This window comes from Bombina bombina, unplaced genomic scaffold (genome assembly GCF_027579735.1).
Source record: "Bombina bombina isolate aBomBom1 unplaced genomic scaffold, aBomBom1.pri scaffold_438, whole genome shotgun sequence".
Classification (NCBI taxonomy): Eukaryota; Metazoa; Chordata; class Amphibia; order Anura; family Bombinatoridae; genus Bombina; species Bombina bombina.
In genome coordinates this window covers 45,848-62,212 of record NW_026512900.1, presented here as the reverse complement: position 1 = coordinate 62,212, position 16,365 = coordinate 45,848, and the positions used below count along the sequence as shown (strand labels likewise).

At 38.2% G+C, this 16,365-nt stretch overlaps 1 protein-coding gene across 1 annotated transcript in view; it reads left to right on the top strand.

The window, feature by feature from the left end:
* Window positions 1-16,365, top strand: part of LOC128644597 (RELT-like protein 2) — a gene marked incomplete at its 3' end in the record, with an annotated part of 65,614 nt that overhangs the window by 18,662 nt on the left and 30,587 nt on the right. Inside the window, exon 2 of the mRNA XM_053697143.1 lies at window positions 15,518-15,732. Within this exon, the coding sequence (XP_053553118.1) occupies window positions 15,525-15,732 (208 nt within the window). The remainder of the gene's footprint in view (window positions 1-15,517; window positions 15,733-16,365) is intronic.

Below are 16,365 nucleotides of genomic sequence, written 5' to 3'. Positions count from 1 at the left end.
TCAGATGTGTAATTGGAGATTTCGACGACTTGGAGTTTTCGACAGGACAGGGGCAGTCTGCAGATACAAGGTTTTCACTGAGGTAAAAAGTATATTAATAGTTCTGTGTTGGTTATGCAAAACTGGGAAATTAGTAATAAAGGGATTATCTATCTATTTAAACAATAACAGTTCTGGAATTAATTTTGATTTTACTGCCTCTTTGAATATGTTGACAGTTTTTTTGCTTAGGAAATTATAAAGTTAAAGCTATTTACTAATATAAATATCTGGCTTATACCGTAGGTACTTCTTACTAATGCTTAGCCCCTTCATGACCAGAACACTTTTCCATTTGTTGACTGTCTGGGACCAGAGCTATTTTTGCATTTCTGCGGTGTTTGTGTTTAGCTGTAATTTTACTCTTACTCATTTACTGTACCCACACATGTTATATACCGTTTTTCTCGCCATTAAATGAACTTTCTAATGATACCATTATTTTCATCATATCTTATAATTTACTATTAAAAAAATGATAAAATATGATGAAAAATGGAAAAAAACACACTTTTGCTAACTTTGACCCAGAAAATCTGTTACATATCTACAACCACCAAAAAACACCCATGCCCAATAGTTTCTAATTTTTGTCCTTAGTTTAGAAATACCCAATGTTTACATGTACTTTGCTTTTTTCTAGTTATAGGGCAATAAGTACAAGTAGCAATTTTCAAAATTAGCAATAGTTACATTGGAAGACTGATATCTGTCAGGAATCCCTGAATAACCCTTCACATGTATATATTTTTAAAAAGAAGAAAACCTAAGGTATTAAACTTGTGGTATTTTCATGCAACCATTTTACCACCAATCTATGCTAAAGTTTGAAAAGTTTTTTCACAAAATAGCAATTTAAGAATACATTTACTGAGAATGTTAAGGGTTACTGCCAAATAACACCCCAATATGTCTTCAGCAACATCTCCTGAGTACAGTGATACCACCCATGGATAGGTTTGTTGGGTTTTCGGGGGGCTAAAAGGCCTTATTTTTAGGGGGCACGTTCCAGTTTTCCAACTTGGAATTTTCAGATCTGCCATCATGCACCCATGTCCTATTTGGGACATTTCTGAAGCCGACCAATGTAATTTACTCAAATCAAACCATATATATTTTTGAAAAGTAGACACCCGAGGGTATTTGAAATGCTGGTATTTTAACACTTTCCATGCACTAATTCAACCACCAGTCTTTGTCAAACTATTGGTACAAAGGACGAAAAAGAAGAAGGCGCCAACATAGTGTGATTCAGTTTTAAAAAATTCTCACTCCCCACGCATTCAATAGATCGTACTTACAAGAAGTAAGGCACTTGATAAGTGCTACACAGGCTTTCCGGAACATTAACAGCCGTCCAGGTAGCTGCTCGCTCGTCGCACAGGTGAAACTCTTGATACAGTGGCTCTCCTGTTAGCCAAAGGTGTGCAGGGTCCCTGAAGCTTATAATCCTAAGGTGCTTCTATAACTCGGAGTAGTCACCCTCAGGAAATATGCCCAACCAGGTGGGCTAACAGCGTGACAACCGTACACTTCAGGAGACTGGAACATAAAATATCACTCAAGCCGTGATTAAGATAAAGTCTAAAAGCAAATGTTTATTTAAAACATGTATTATCACAACGCGTTTCCCGGTCTTCTCGACCGCTTCCTCAGGTGAATAACTAAATCTAAAAATCACAGCTTATATCAGCCTTGCTCGGCATCTATGCCTAAACAAGGCTCATGCGTGAAGGAGTATGCAAGCCCCAATCAAAAAGTGGGTGTGTATCTAGGTTCTTGTCATTGGTTCTTATCGGTAATGCAAAACCAATCGGCTCCGTAATCAACAATAGGCAATAGTTGTAATAAAATCCACGGATATTAGTGGACCATATGACAAAGTAACATTTAACTAACCATGTATTTATACTAGGTTTTGGAAAACTCTAATTTTGGCATAAAAACAGAATGAAAAATTATTGATATGATACGTAACTTAAGTAACATAGTATCAAATAAGTAACATTGTTACTAAACTCATGAACCGCCAAGAAAAAGAACTCTGAACGTATATACATCCCCAGAAAGGGGTGCATTTCCTACAGGCATTTACACAGTATATTACATCGTTGAATACAAAAAACAACCTACATACAAATACTGTTCTATCTATTAATAAGATAATATAAAAATATACAATAATAAAATAAAAAAAAAATATATATATATATATATAAAAAATATATATGTATAAAAACATATACATGCGCACCATATTAATCATACAGTATAGGAGCTTCATGAAATAGCCTCAAAATAATGCCACCCTCAATATTATAGCTCTAGAAATGGGTATATCTGCTCAAGTAGCCCTAGTTACTGTGTCTCTGTTCAAACAAAAGTGTGAACAGACTGACTAACGAATACAAGGAATCAAGTTACAAGTCCCCGACCAACTCAACTGGACCAACCTGGTAGTCTTAGTAATAAAGAAAATAGATATTTCAATTATAGCAAGGGGTTAGATTTGATGAATAGACTAACTGATAATTCATATATAGAAACAATCAGCTTTAAATTAATTAAACGCTGCCATGTCTAGGTTTTCATTAAGGCCATATGGATTCAAGGTCTTCATTTTCCATATCCAATATGTCTCTCTTTGTCTTAGGTCAATTAATCTATTTCTACCCCACTTTTGAGCAATTTGTTCAATGGGAAAGATGCTGTATATATCTGTCTGTCCATCATGACAGCATACTCCATGCCTAGAGACACTGTGCTTAATACAGGAATTTCTCACATTTCTCATGTGCTCCCCCCATCTTTTGTTCAGTGGTCTTGAGGTTCTCCCTATGTACTGCAGGCCACATTTGCACTCCAGTAGATATATTACAAAGGAGGAATCACATGAAAAACAAGTTTTTATCTCAAATTCCTCCTTTGTTGAAAAGGACACAAATTTCGATTTTTCCCCCTTTGTAAACTCACACAAACCACAATTAGCTCGGTTACACTTATAAAACCCTTTCTTACCAGATAACCAGTTTTTAGTCCCTGGTTCTTTCTTTTTTTCAAATTTCCTCATCACTATTTTGCTAGGGGCAAGTTTATTTTTTTAGTGAAGGAGCTCTTTTAAAAGTACATATCGGATTCTTATCCAGGAGATTTTTTAATACAGGATCATTTAGTAGAATATTCCAATGTTTGTGGACAATTCTCTTAATTTTATCGTGATTTGAAGTATATTTAGTTATAAATCTAAGGTTATTATTTTTATTATTTTTATTATTTTTATTATTATTATTCCCTTTAACATGTAGGCTACTACATTCAGAAGTATTATTAATTTTTGGTATTTCAAAGAACTCAGATCTATCTTTACTTCTTGCCTTCAAATAACTCTCCTCTATTAAATCTTTAGGATAATCTTTTTCCAAGAATCTAGTTTTTAAGATTTCTGCTTGTTCATCGAATAGAGCTAAATTAGTACAATTTCTACGGATTCTAGAGAACTGGTTGTAAGGTATATTCTTTTTCCACGCTCTATAGTGGTTGCTTTTGTAGGTCAAATAGCTGTTTGTATCTACTGTTTTGAAGTGAATTTTTGTCAATATATGATCTACTTGATCCCAATAAAGTACCAAGTCCAAAAATTCAATATAGTCTGCACTTATATTGTGTGTAAACTTAAGTCCCATATTGTTCTCATTTAATGATTTAATAAAATCCAAGGCATTATCTTCTGTACCCTCCCAAATAAAAATAAGATCATCTATATAACGGCCATAGATACACACCCACTTTTTGATTGGGGCTTGCATACTCCTTCACGCATGCGCCTTGTTTAGGCATAGACGCCGAGCAAGGCTGATATAAGCTTTGATTTTTAGATTTAGTTATTCACCTGAGGAAGCGGTCGAAAAGACCGGGAAACGCGTTGTGATAATACATGTTTTAAATAAACATTTGCTTTTAGACTTTATCTTAATCATGGCTTGAGTGATATTTTATGTTCCAGTCTCCTGAAGTGTACGGTTGTCACGCTGTTAGCCCACCTGGTTGGGCATATTTCCTGAGGGTGACTACTCCGAATTATAGAAGCACCTTAGGATTATAAGCTTCAGGGACCCTGCACACCTTTGGCTAACAGGAGAGCCACTGTATCAAGAGTTTCACCTGTGCAACGAGCGAGCAGCTACCTGGACGGCTGTTAATGTTCCAGAAAGCCTGTGTAGCACTTATCAAGTGCCTTACTTCTTGTAAGTACGATCTATTGAATGCGTGGGGAGTGAGAATTTTTTAAAACTGAATCACACTATGTTGGCGCCTTTTTCTTTTTCGTCCTTTGTACAGATTTGCTTCGCTTGAACTGCCTTCAAGTTTTGGAAGAAGTGTTTGCAGCCATATTGAACTCTAATTCATCTTTGGACTTTAAGGTTTATCTAACAGTTTCATATTTGAGATTGTCACAACATTATTTATTCTATAGTATTGTGGGTTATACCACATTCATGTTGTGTGATATTTAATATCAATATTTATATACACATTTTGATTTTTTTCACATATTGGGCAATTGTATCATTTGTTGCTAGATACAAATTTTATTTTGTTTACAGCAATCACATTATTAGAATATAGGCGCATCTGACTTCATTTTCTTGTTTGTCAAACTATTGGGTAGTCATTTTTTGTGTTATTTTCCACACACATTCGGCTAGATTACGAGTCTTGTGTTATGAGTAAAAAAGCAGCGTTAAGCCTCATAACGCTACTTTTTTACTCCCGCTGCTATTACGAGTCTTGCAGATTTAGGGGCACCGCACACTTTTTTGGCCTTACCGCAAATTAACTTACGCAAATTGCGTATATTCTTTTTTCTATGGGACTTCCATAACGTTGGTATTACGAGCTTGTCCTGGGAGGCCAAAAAGTTAGCGGTACACCCTATCCCGTCAAGATTCGTACCGCATTCTAAAGTCAGTAGTTATGAGTTTTACACTACAACGCTGTAGCATAAAACTCATAGCTAAAGTGCTAAAAAGTACACTAACACCCATAAACTACCTATTAACCCCTAAACTGAGGCCCTCCCGCATCGCAAACACTAAAATAAAATTATTAACCCCTAATCTGACGCTCCGGACATCGCTGCCACTATAATAAACATATTAACCCCTAAACCGCCGCACTCCCGCCTCGCAAACACTAGTTAAATATTATAAACCCATATTCTGCCGCCCCTTAACATCGCCGCAACCTACATTAGAGTTATTAACCCCTAATCTGCCGCCCCCAATGTCGCCGCAACTATACTAAATGTATTAACGCCTAAATCTAAGTCTAACCCTAACACCCCCTAACTTAAATATAATTTAAATCTAAATACAAATTACTATCATTACCTAAATAATTCCTATTTAAAACTAAATACTTACCTATAAAATTTACCCTAAACTAGCTACAATATAACTAATAGTTACATTGTATCTAGCTTAGGGTTTATTTTTATTTTACAGGCAAGTTTGTATTTATTTTAACTAGGTAGAATAGTTACTAAATAGTTTTTAACTATTTACTAACTACCTAGCTAAAATAAATACAAATTGACCTGTAAAATAAAACCTAACCTAAGTTACACTAACACCTAACCTAACCCTACAATTAAATAAATTCCCTAAATTAAATACAATTAACTCAATTCAAAACAATTAGCTAAATTACAAAAAAAACCCACTAAATTACAGAAAATAAAAAACAAATTACAAGATCTTTAAACTAATTACACCTAATCTAATAGCCCTATCAAAATAAAAAAGCCCAGCCAAAGTAAAAAAAAACCTAGCCTAAACTAAACTACCAATAGCCCTTAAAAGGGCCTTTTGCGGGGCATTGCCACAAAGAAATCAGCTCTTTTACCTATAAAATAAAATACAAACAACCCCCCCAACAGTAAAACCCACCACCCAAACAACCAACCCCCCAAATAAAACCCTAACTAAAAACAACTAAGCTCCCCATTGCCCTTTAAAGGGCATTTAGCTCTATTGCAGCCCAAAGCCCTAACCTAAAAATAAAACCCACCTAATACACCCTTAAAAAATCCTAACACTAACCCCTGAAGATCCACTTACCGGGAGAAGTCTTCATCCAAGCTGCTAGATGTCCTCAAGGAAGCCGGCAGAAGTGGTCCTCCAGACGGGAAGAAGTGGTCCTCCAGACGGGCAGAAGTCTTCACCCAGACAGAATCTTCTATCTTCATCCTTCCGACACGGAGCAGCTCCATCTTCAAGACATCCGGTGCGGAGCATCCTCTTCTATCGACGTCTTCTTGCTGAATGAAGGTTCATTTAAATGATGTCATCCAAGATGGCGTCCCTTAGATTCTGATTGGCTGATAGAATTCTATCAGCCAATCGGAATTAACGTTGAAAAAATCCTATTGGCTGATGCAATCAGCCAATAGGATTGAGCTTGCATTCTATTGGCTGATTGGAACAGCCAATAGGATTGAAGTTCAATCCTATTGGCTGATTGGATCAGCCAATAGGATTTTTTCAACCTTAATTCCGATTGGCTGATAGGTGTCGGCGATGTCGGGGGCAGCAGATTAGGGGTTAATAAGTGTAAGATTAGGGGTGTTTAGACTCGGAGTTTATGTTAGGGTATTAGGTGTAAACATGAAATGTGTTTCCCCATAGGAATCAATGGGGCTGCGTTACTGAGCTTTACACTGCTTTTTTGCAGGTGTAAGACTTTTTCTCAGCCGGCTCTCCACATTGATGTCTATGGGGAAATCGTGCATGAGCACGTTCAACCAGCTCACCGCTGACTTAAGCAGCGCTGGTATTGGAGTGTGGTATGGAGCACAATTTTGCTCTACGCTCACTTCTTGCCTTTTAACGCCGGGTTTATAAAAACCTGTAATACCAGCATTGTAGGTAAGTGGGCGGTGACAATAACGTGCAAGTTAGTACCGCACCCCTCATAACGCAAAACTCGTAATCTGGCTGATTGTAATTTAGGAATGGATTCTCAGTTCCTGTTATGTGTTAATGACAAAACACCTCAATATGTGTTCAACAACATCTCCTGAATGCAGTGATACCACCCATGAATAGGTTTGTCGGGTTTTCAGGAGCCTAAAAAGCCTTATTTTTAGGGGGCGCATTCCAGTTTTCCAACTTGAAATTTTCACATCTGTCATCATGAACCCATGTCCTATTTGGGACATTTCTGAAGCCAGCCAACGTAATTTACTCCCATCAAACCATATAGTTTTGAAAAGTAGACACCCTAGGGTATTTGAAATGCTGGTATTTTAACACTTTCCTTGCATTAATTCAACCACCAGTCTTTGTCAAACTATTGGATAGTAATTTTTTGTGTTATTTTCCACACACATTGTACTTTAGGCATGGATTCTCAGTTCCTGTTATGTGTTACTGACAAAAACACCTCAATATGTCTTCAACAACATCTCCTGAATACAGTGATGCCACCCTTGAATAGGTTTGTTGGGTTTTAAGGGGGCTAAAAGGCCTAATTTTTAGGGGGAGCATTCCAGTTTTCCAACTTGGAATTTTCACATCTGTCATCATGCACCTATGTCCTATTTGGGACATTTCTGAAGCCGGCCAATGTATTTTACTCCCATCAAACCATATATTTTTGAAAAGTAGACACCCTAGGGTATTTGAAATGCTTGTATTGTAACACTTTCCATGCACTAATTCAACCACCAGTCTTTGTCAATCTATTGGGTAGTCATTTTTTGTGTTATTTTTCACACACATACTTTAGGCATGGATTCTCAGTTCCTGTTATGTGTTACTGACAAAAAATACCTCAATATGTTGTCAACAACATCTTCTGAGTACAGTGATACCACCCATGAATAGGTTTGTCGGGTTTTCAGGGGGTTAAAAGGACTTATTTTTAGGGGGTGCATTCCAGTTTTCCAACTTGGAATTTTCACATCTGTCATCATGCACCCATGCACTAATTTAACCACCAGTCTTAATCAAATTATTGCGTAGTAATTTTTTTTTTGTCATTTTTAACACACATTGTACTTTAGGCATGGATTCTCAGTTCCTGTTATGTGTTACTGCTAAAAAACACCTCAATATGTGTTCACCAACATCTCCTGAGTACAGTGATACCACCTATGCATAGGTTTGTTGGCTTGTTTGAGGGGTGCAATACCAAACGTTTGACATGTGTTTGTGATTTTTTTTCACATTTAACATATCGTCTTTGCATATCGTCTTTTTGGGGGCCTTTTTACATACCCCAATTTATTTGCTTGCCATGAACATGTATATTTTTGAAAAGTTGACACCCCAAGGTATTGTATATGGAGTGCTTTAATTCAACCGATTTAACCAAAAAAATTGGAGAAAGTGTATGGTGGTAATTTTTACATTTTCAATTTTACACACACACATTGATTTTTTACTATGATTTAGGCGAGCATGTTGTAAGGTATTGCAAGAAAACACTCCAAGATGTTTTCTGCAAGACCTCCTGGGTACACCTATGCCCCCATGCATAGGTTTGCCAGGATTTTGGGAAGGATCAGTTACAATTGTATGACTTGTAATTTGAGTTGAAAGTGAGAGTATTTCTTCTGATAGACCTATCTTTAGTTTGGGGCCTATTGTATACCCCAGTTTTATTTATTGCCATGAAAGTGTATATATTTGAAATGTTGACACCCCAAGGTATTGTATATGGAGTGCTTTGATGCCTTTGATTGCAATCGTTTTAGCCCCAAAAAATTGGAGAATGTGTATTGTGTTAATTTTTCATTTGTACACACATATTGCTTTTTGACTATGATTTAGGAGAGATTGTTGTAAGTTATTACAAGAAAACACTCCAGGTTGTTTTCTGAAAGACCTCCTGAGTACACCTATGTCCCCCATGCATAGGTTTTCGAGGATTTTGGGAAGGTTCAGTTACAATTGTATGACTTGTAATTAAGTGAGAGTATTTCTGCTGATAGGTCTACCTTTAGTTTGGGGCCTATTGCATTCCACAGTTTTATTTATTGCCATGCAAGTGTATATATGTGAAACATTGACACCCCAAGGTATTGTATATGGAGTGCTTTGATGCAACCAGTTAAGCCAAAAAAAATTGGAGAAAGTGTATGGGGGTAATTTTTCAATTTTAATTTTTACACACACATTGCTTTTTGACTATCATTTAGGAGAGCTTGTTGTAAGTTATTGGAAGAAAACACTCCAGATTGTTTTCTGCAAGACTCCCTGAATACACCCATACCCCCCATGCATAGGTTTGACAGGTGTTTTGGTAAAATACAGCACCAATTTTAGAACTTATAAAAAATAGAACAGTGAAATGTAAAACTCTGGCACAGTAAAAAAACAAAAACAAAACAACTCAGTAACAGTAAACATAACCAACCCCCCCTCCCCCCCAAATAAAAAACACAACGGCAAATGTAAAAAAAAAATTACTGTGTGTGATACCGCTACAAGCAGTCCCCAATGCAGAGTCCAGGCTGTTCAGGGCAATCAGGACAATAAAAGGTGGTGTCCCTTCTCTGCCCCCTCTTGGTACAGACTGCATTTTTTTTAGGTTTCTGCTTTGCAGCAGTAGGGGGATTTTAAAAATAAATTAAGTAGCCCCAACTCTGCTCTCTCCCCAGTGGCGTCACTAGGGTTGGTGTCACCCGGTGCGGTAACTTATGGTGTCACCCCCCCCCCAGAAAGCAGACACACACAAACACAAAAACACAGGCACACACACATACAAACACTCCGACACACACAAAAACACTCTGAAGTGTTAGTTTAAGAGTCATTTGTTAGTCGTTCACAATATCTTCTCTATGAGGTTGAGAAATAATTAGAAAAACCAAATCTTTGAAAAGTGTTTATTAATCATTTTCATTTTATAAATCAATTGTGTGTTTATATATATATATCCATTAACAAAATGAAATTTTTTTTTAATATAAGAAGGACAATTTTATATAATTTTTATACATTTGATTGTAGACATTTTCATATATTAGTTTAAGTAAGAGGATACAAAAAATCCCTTTAAGAAATGGTCAAGCAGATAATTAAGAAGGCTATAAGAAGGTGGATTACACCTGAGGATATCATCTTGAAAAAGGCTCATTGTGAGCGGAAACGCGTTGATGATAGGACACAAAGGATACACAGAATCAGACACACAGCCTTAGAAGTCTGATTTGAACATAAAGGAGTGATTTCCAAGGATCTGACAGCTTCCACAAAAGCTGTGCAAACTTGCTAAGGAGACCGCAAGTAAATATCGGGTGTGAAAATCAAGAACCCGCATCTATAAGCAAATGAGAGGATTCCCTTTAGCCTGGAGGCAATAGAGGCTGACTGTCCGTTGTCATCGGAGGGCGGGGATTTCTTCTTGTTCTTACAAGTGAAGATCAGCGGTAGAAAAATCACGGTAAGCCGTATCTGTTACACCGCTAAAAATAACTGTGTGAAGCCAAAATAGATACTTTTTTACACAAAGAACTGCAACATTAAAAGTAACAAGTATCTTAAAGAGACTAAAGAACTTTGGTTTTAAAATAGCCTGGATACAATCACCGGTAAAACGGTTAAGATTTGAAAATACCAAATAACGTAAACAGAGAGACCTGATTGGCTATTGGATTTGAATCTAATTGAACTTAAGGAGCTAAATCGATCTCCCCACCTTTGTTATATAAATCTTGCTTAGAAATAAACAAGAGACTTGGGAAAGTTTGTTTTATCACCAATATCTGCTAACAGCACCTTTTGCACATAAGAAAAGAAAAGTTGGCTTAAGATAAAGTTTTTTGAATTAATTAAAGAATTGTTGTAAGGTTTAGTTTAAATTGTCTTGTAAGAGTGCGCACTCTGAAGTTTTATTTTATTTTATTTTAATCCAAGTTGAATTTGTAACACACACAAAAGCACTCAGATACACACACACACACAAAAGCACTCACACACACACACACACACACACAAAAACACTCGGGCACACACACACACAAACACTCAGGCACACACACAGAAACACTCAGACACACTCACAAAAGCACTCAGACACACACACACACACACACAAAAACACTCAGACACACACACATACAAAATATGTAAACTGCACTGCATTAATTAAAAAACTCATCCCTAGAGTTGCTCCCTGGCTCAGCAGAGCATCAAATGAAAGATAAACAGAGCACTCTAAAAATAAATCACTAAAGAAAAGGTTTAGGTGAGCAAACTATGAAAATTCTGCTCTCTGACTATGTTCCAAGTCTGTCAGTGCACAGCCCCGGGTCGCGTGCCTACCGCTTCTTATGGCCAAGCTCCAATGCTCTCTGCCCACCCCCAGATCCCCGTCTGCCCTCCCCTCCTACCTTTTCACTGTGCACTTAGTGTACCGTAACTGTACCGGTCTGATGGGCATCATACGTGTCTCCTTCTCTTTAGAGACAGTGTTAGACAGTCATGCGGTCAGGTGCCAGGCATCCCCCTGATGATTTCCCAGTTCCCGTTTAGAGAGACAGCACAGCAGTGAGTGACTCCACTGCTACACACGTTATTGAGCAGTGAGCACAGATAGGCAGGCAGGTTTAGGCTAGCAGCACAACTTCGCATGCCTCACGGTATGCCCACAACATTCATAGTGAAATTGGGCAGAGGAGGAGCAAAGTACAAACAAGCAAAAGCAGCCAGGAAAACTATTTGTGGAAATTGCAGCGCTGGCTCAAGGGGCAAAAAAATGAAGTGTCTACAACTTCCCCAGTCCCACTAATGTTCACAAATGCTGTCCCCTCTAATAAAAATATCTATGCATCTCTACATTGTATTTCTTTGAATTTCAATAAAATAAAAAAAATAGTGACGCCACTGTCTCTCCCATCACCGCCCGGGGAGCAGGTGCATCTTGGTACAAAATCCCCAAAATGAATCTGGAGCTGAAACTGTAAAAAAGTCAGTTTCATTCCCGGGGTTTGCTTTTTTGAACAAAAAAGCCTTGTGGGTTGCAATCTGCATGAAGTAAATTGCAACCTTTTTGTACCAGGCCGTTGTCCTCTGCATAATTAGGTAGGGCTGCAGCAGCTGATCTGCCAGATCAACCCCACCCATATGCCAGTTATAAGCCTTGATGCACACTGGCTTACTTATGCTCTCAGCTCTGCCACGTACAGAGACCTCCACAGTCCTCTCATTTTGGATGGTAGTAAAAAGGTACACATCCTTCTTGTCTCTCTACTTAAGTGCCAACAGCTCCTCTTGGCGCAGAGCTGAGGTCTCCCCCCTTTGTAGCCGGATCCATGCAAGTTGTCCTGGGAAACCTATGCGGTTCTTTTTAATTGTACCACAAGCTACTGTATCAAAGCAATACAGTAGCTTGAATAAATGGACACTTGTATAAAAATTATCTAAATACAAGTGGTACCCTTTGTTCATTAGGGATAGTATCAGGTCCCAAACAATCTTGCCAGTGGTTCCCATATGTTCTGGGCAACCTGGAGGGGAAAGGTGGCTATCCTTTCCCTCATACACCTGGAAGTCCTGAATATACCCAGTCTCGCTCTCACAGAGCTTATACAACTTTACTCCATATCTGGAGCATTGGAAGTAATATACTGCTTGAATCACAGCCTTCCCTTATACTTCATCAGGGATTCATCCACACATATATTCCTTCCAGGTGTATAAGCCTCGGCAAACCTGGCAGCAAAGTGGGTAATCAGGGGGCGGATTTTATACAGCCTGTCAAACTGGGGATGCTCCCTAGGTGGGCACAGGCTGTTGTCGCTGAAGTGCATGAAATGTAGAATCATTTCATACCTCTTCCTTGACATACTCTGGGAGTTAATGGGGGTAGAGCAAATGGGGCTACTGCTCCAGTAGGAGCGGATGGAGGGTTTCTATATGATGCCCATCAGCATAGTCAATGCCCAGAATCTTTTAAATTCTGGCACATCGATGGGGGCCCATTGCTGCTTTGCCAAAAAAGTGTCAGGCTTTGCAACATGGAACTGATGGGCATATAAATTAGTTTGGGCGACAATGTTCCCCAATACATCATCACCCAGAAATACCTTCATAAACTGCTGGAGACTAAATCCTGCCACATCGACATTGATGCCAGGTTTTGCTGTGAAGGGTGGGATATCTGGCCTCTGGAGAGGAGGCATTACCCACCCTTCAGCAGCAATGGAGCTGGAGCAACACGTTTCCTTCTGGCAGGGGGGCTGGCAGGGGGACTAGCAGCCGCAGATACATCACTATCAGTTGGTTGAGACTGTATCTAATGATGTATCTGAGCATATGGCAGGGTCAAAATTGAGTTCTGAGTCCGACATAGAGGCGTCTGACTCTGACGCAAGGATGGCATGTTCTCTGTGACATGATTTATTTTTTATCTGTCACAGAGAGAAAAAATTACTGGAAAAAAAAATCAACACAAAATTTAAATTTAAATTAACTAAATGGCTCTGTAAAGAGCCTTTGGGTATCACAAAAAAAAACTAAAAAAAGAACCCCTAAAAAATGCACAGAGCAAAAAAGTGTTTTTGTGCAAGAGCCAGTGATGTATAGTGATCACTGGCAAGCTAGGGGTTAATTACTAAAAAAAAAATAATTTAAATTAACTAAATGGCTCTGAAAAGAACCTTTGGGTGTCACAATAAATTACTAAAAAAAAAACGAACCCCTAAAAAAATGCACAGAGCAAAAAAGTCCTTTTGTGCAAGAGTCAGTGATTTATAGTGATCACTGGCAAGCTAGGCATTAATTATTAAAAAAGAAATCGACACTAAATTTAAATTTAAATTAACTAAATGGCTCTGAAAAGAGCCTTTGGGTGTCACAAAAAAATGACTTAAAAAAATAACCCCTAAAAAAATGCGCAGAGCAAAAAGTGCTTTTGTCAAAGAGCCAGTGATTTGTAGTGATCACTGGCAAGTTAGGGGTTAATGGCTCTGAAAAGAGCCTTTGGGTCTTTCAATTTTTAAACTAATATAACTAAATAAATCTCTCTCAGCACACATCTCTCTCTCTCTCTCCAACAAAAACGCAAGTGAGGAGAGGGAGGGAGATCCACACTGATCAGTGTCAATATTTACTAATATTGACATGATCAGACAAATGGGATATTTTATTATTATAAATTAAATTATAGAGCAAGCTCAGATTGGATGACCTTAGCCTGCCCCTATGATGAGGCAGGCTAGGGACACCCCCAGAAGCCCCATGATGCACTGGGCATCGCCATCTTTGAAGTCACATGGGGGGCTATATGGGGTGATTTTTAAAAAAAAATACATTTTTTTTTTTTTTTATGTAATGTTATTTTACTAAGTGCCTTGACCCACTAAGGCACTTAGCACACTTACAGAGCATCAGAAGCCTGCCCGATGGCTTCTGATGCTCTGCCTGACTGCTGAGCTCCATGTGGAGTCAAACCAGAAGTGATCGATCTGTGGGAACGATCAAAATGGAGTCCAGCAGTCAGGAACAGTATTGCAGGATGCCTCAACATCGAGGCATCACTGCAATACTGTTTGAGCGGCTTCCTGCGCTCAGATTACCCTCTCCCTGCATATTTTATGTTATATGTTTTCCACAGTGTAGCGGTCCCACCCGTTCCCGCCCCATGCGTGCCCCCGCTCCCACCCCTGTGCGTGCCTCGGCCCTGTGCATGCTCCCAGCGCCCCTGCACCCGATCCCTCTCCCCTCTGGCATATATCCGCCAGCAATGAGCCGCCCACCCGCCTCCCTGCAATGGCTCCCACCCACCAATGATCAGCACCATCGCTGGCCAATGCAGAGAAGACCACAGAGTCAATATCGAGGCATCACTGCAATACCTTAAAAGCGGCTGGAAGCAATCACGATCGCTCCCACCGCTTGAAACCCCAGATGACGTGCCAGGAACGTCCTTGGTCGTTAAGGGTATTTTTTTGTAGGACATCCTGGCACGTCCTTTGTCGCAAAGGGGTTAATGAGGATTGTCAGGAAGTACGTATTAACCAATGAGCATCAGCAGGAAGTGCCTAACAGCCAATGAGCATCAGCAGGAAGTATCTATTAATCAGTAAACATTGGTACACAACTTACATTTTTCAGACCAGAAAACAATCATCATGCTGCTGTTTCATATGGATGAGAGAGATTTTTTTAATACAGTGTTTCTTAAAGACAACATGTCATTTTAACCAAAACAGTACACCAATCAGTAAAAGTCAGCTAGAAACAAAGATTGTTGTTTTTTTTTTAGTAAATAAGAATCCATATTTGGTGTCCCTTTATTTATATTTATTTTAATAGCCTAGATTATTTAAGTTTATTAATAGAACTACCTTAATTTTTTACATTTTTTTCTTTAATAGTTTTAGTTTTGAGGCTTTTAGAATGTTTACAGAAAAGTAATATATATTATATTAATAATAAATAATAAAAATATTTTAATTTCAAAATTGTAGATTCCCGATGGCAAAAGAGGTCGTCATGGAGGAGGAAGCAGCAAAGCCTCAGCAAAGTCCCTATATGCTATTCCTGTTGGTTTTAGTTTTTTTCATCATGGGACTCCTTGGTTTTCTCATCTGCCATGTTCTAAAGAAGAAAGGTTACCGATGTCGCACATCACCAGAGGACCTAGATCTTGAGTTTCATGAAGCTCTTCATGAAGACCCAGAGAGTGAGTCATTTTTAAAATATGACTTAAATGCAAATTAAAGTCAAAATTTGTAATTTGTAAGAAATAAATCTACTGCTCATTTAAAATTCAGAGTAAGTGGTTTTGTATTGTCATTTTACTATGCACCTGTTAATTATGCAATTTGACTGTAGCTAAAATGATCCTTAAACAACCAAGAAATTTATAGATTATATTATCATACGTGTATGAAATGAAAATTACTAACATCTCATTATATATATATATATAGTACTGAGCAAAAGTTTTAGGCTGATGTGAACATATGCTGTAAAGTAAGAATGCTTTCAAAATTAGAAATTTTAATAGTTTTTTTTTATCAATTAAACAAATGCAAAGTGAGTGAACAGAAGAAATTCTAAATTAGATAAATAATTGGTGTAACCACCCTTTCCCTTCAAAACAGCACCAATACTTATAGGTACACTTGCACACAGTTTTTTATAGAACTCGACAGGTAGGTTTCCCCAGACATCTTGGAGAACTTACCACAGTTTGTCTGTGGATTTAAGCTGCCTCAGTTGCTTCTTTCTCTTCATGTAATCTCAGACAGACTTGATGATGTTGAGATCAGGGGGCATATTTATGAAGCTCCGTATGGAGCTTGATGCCCCA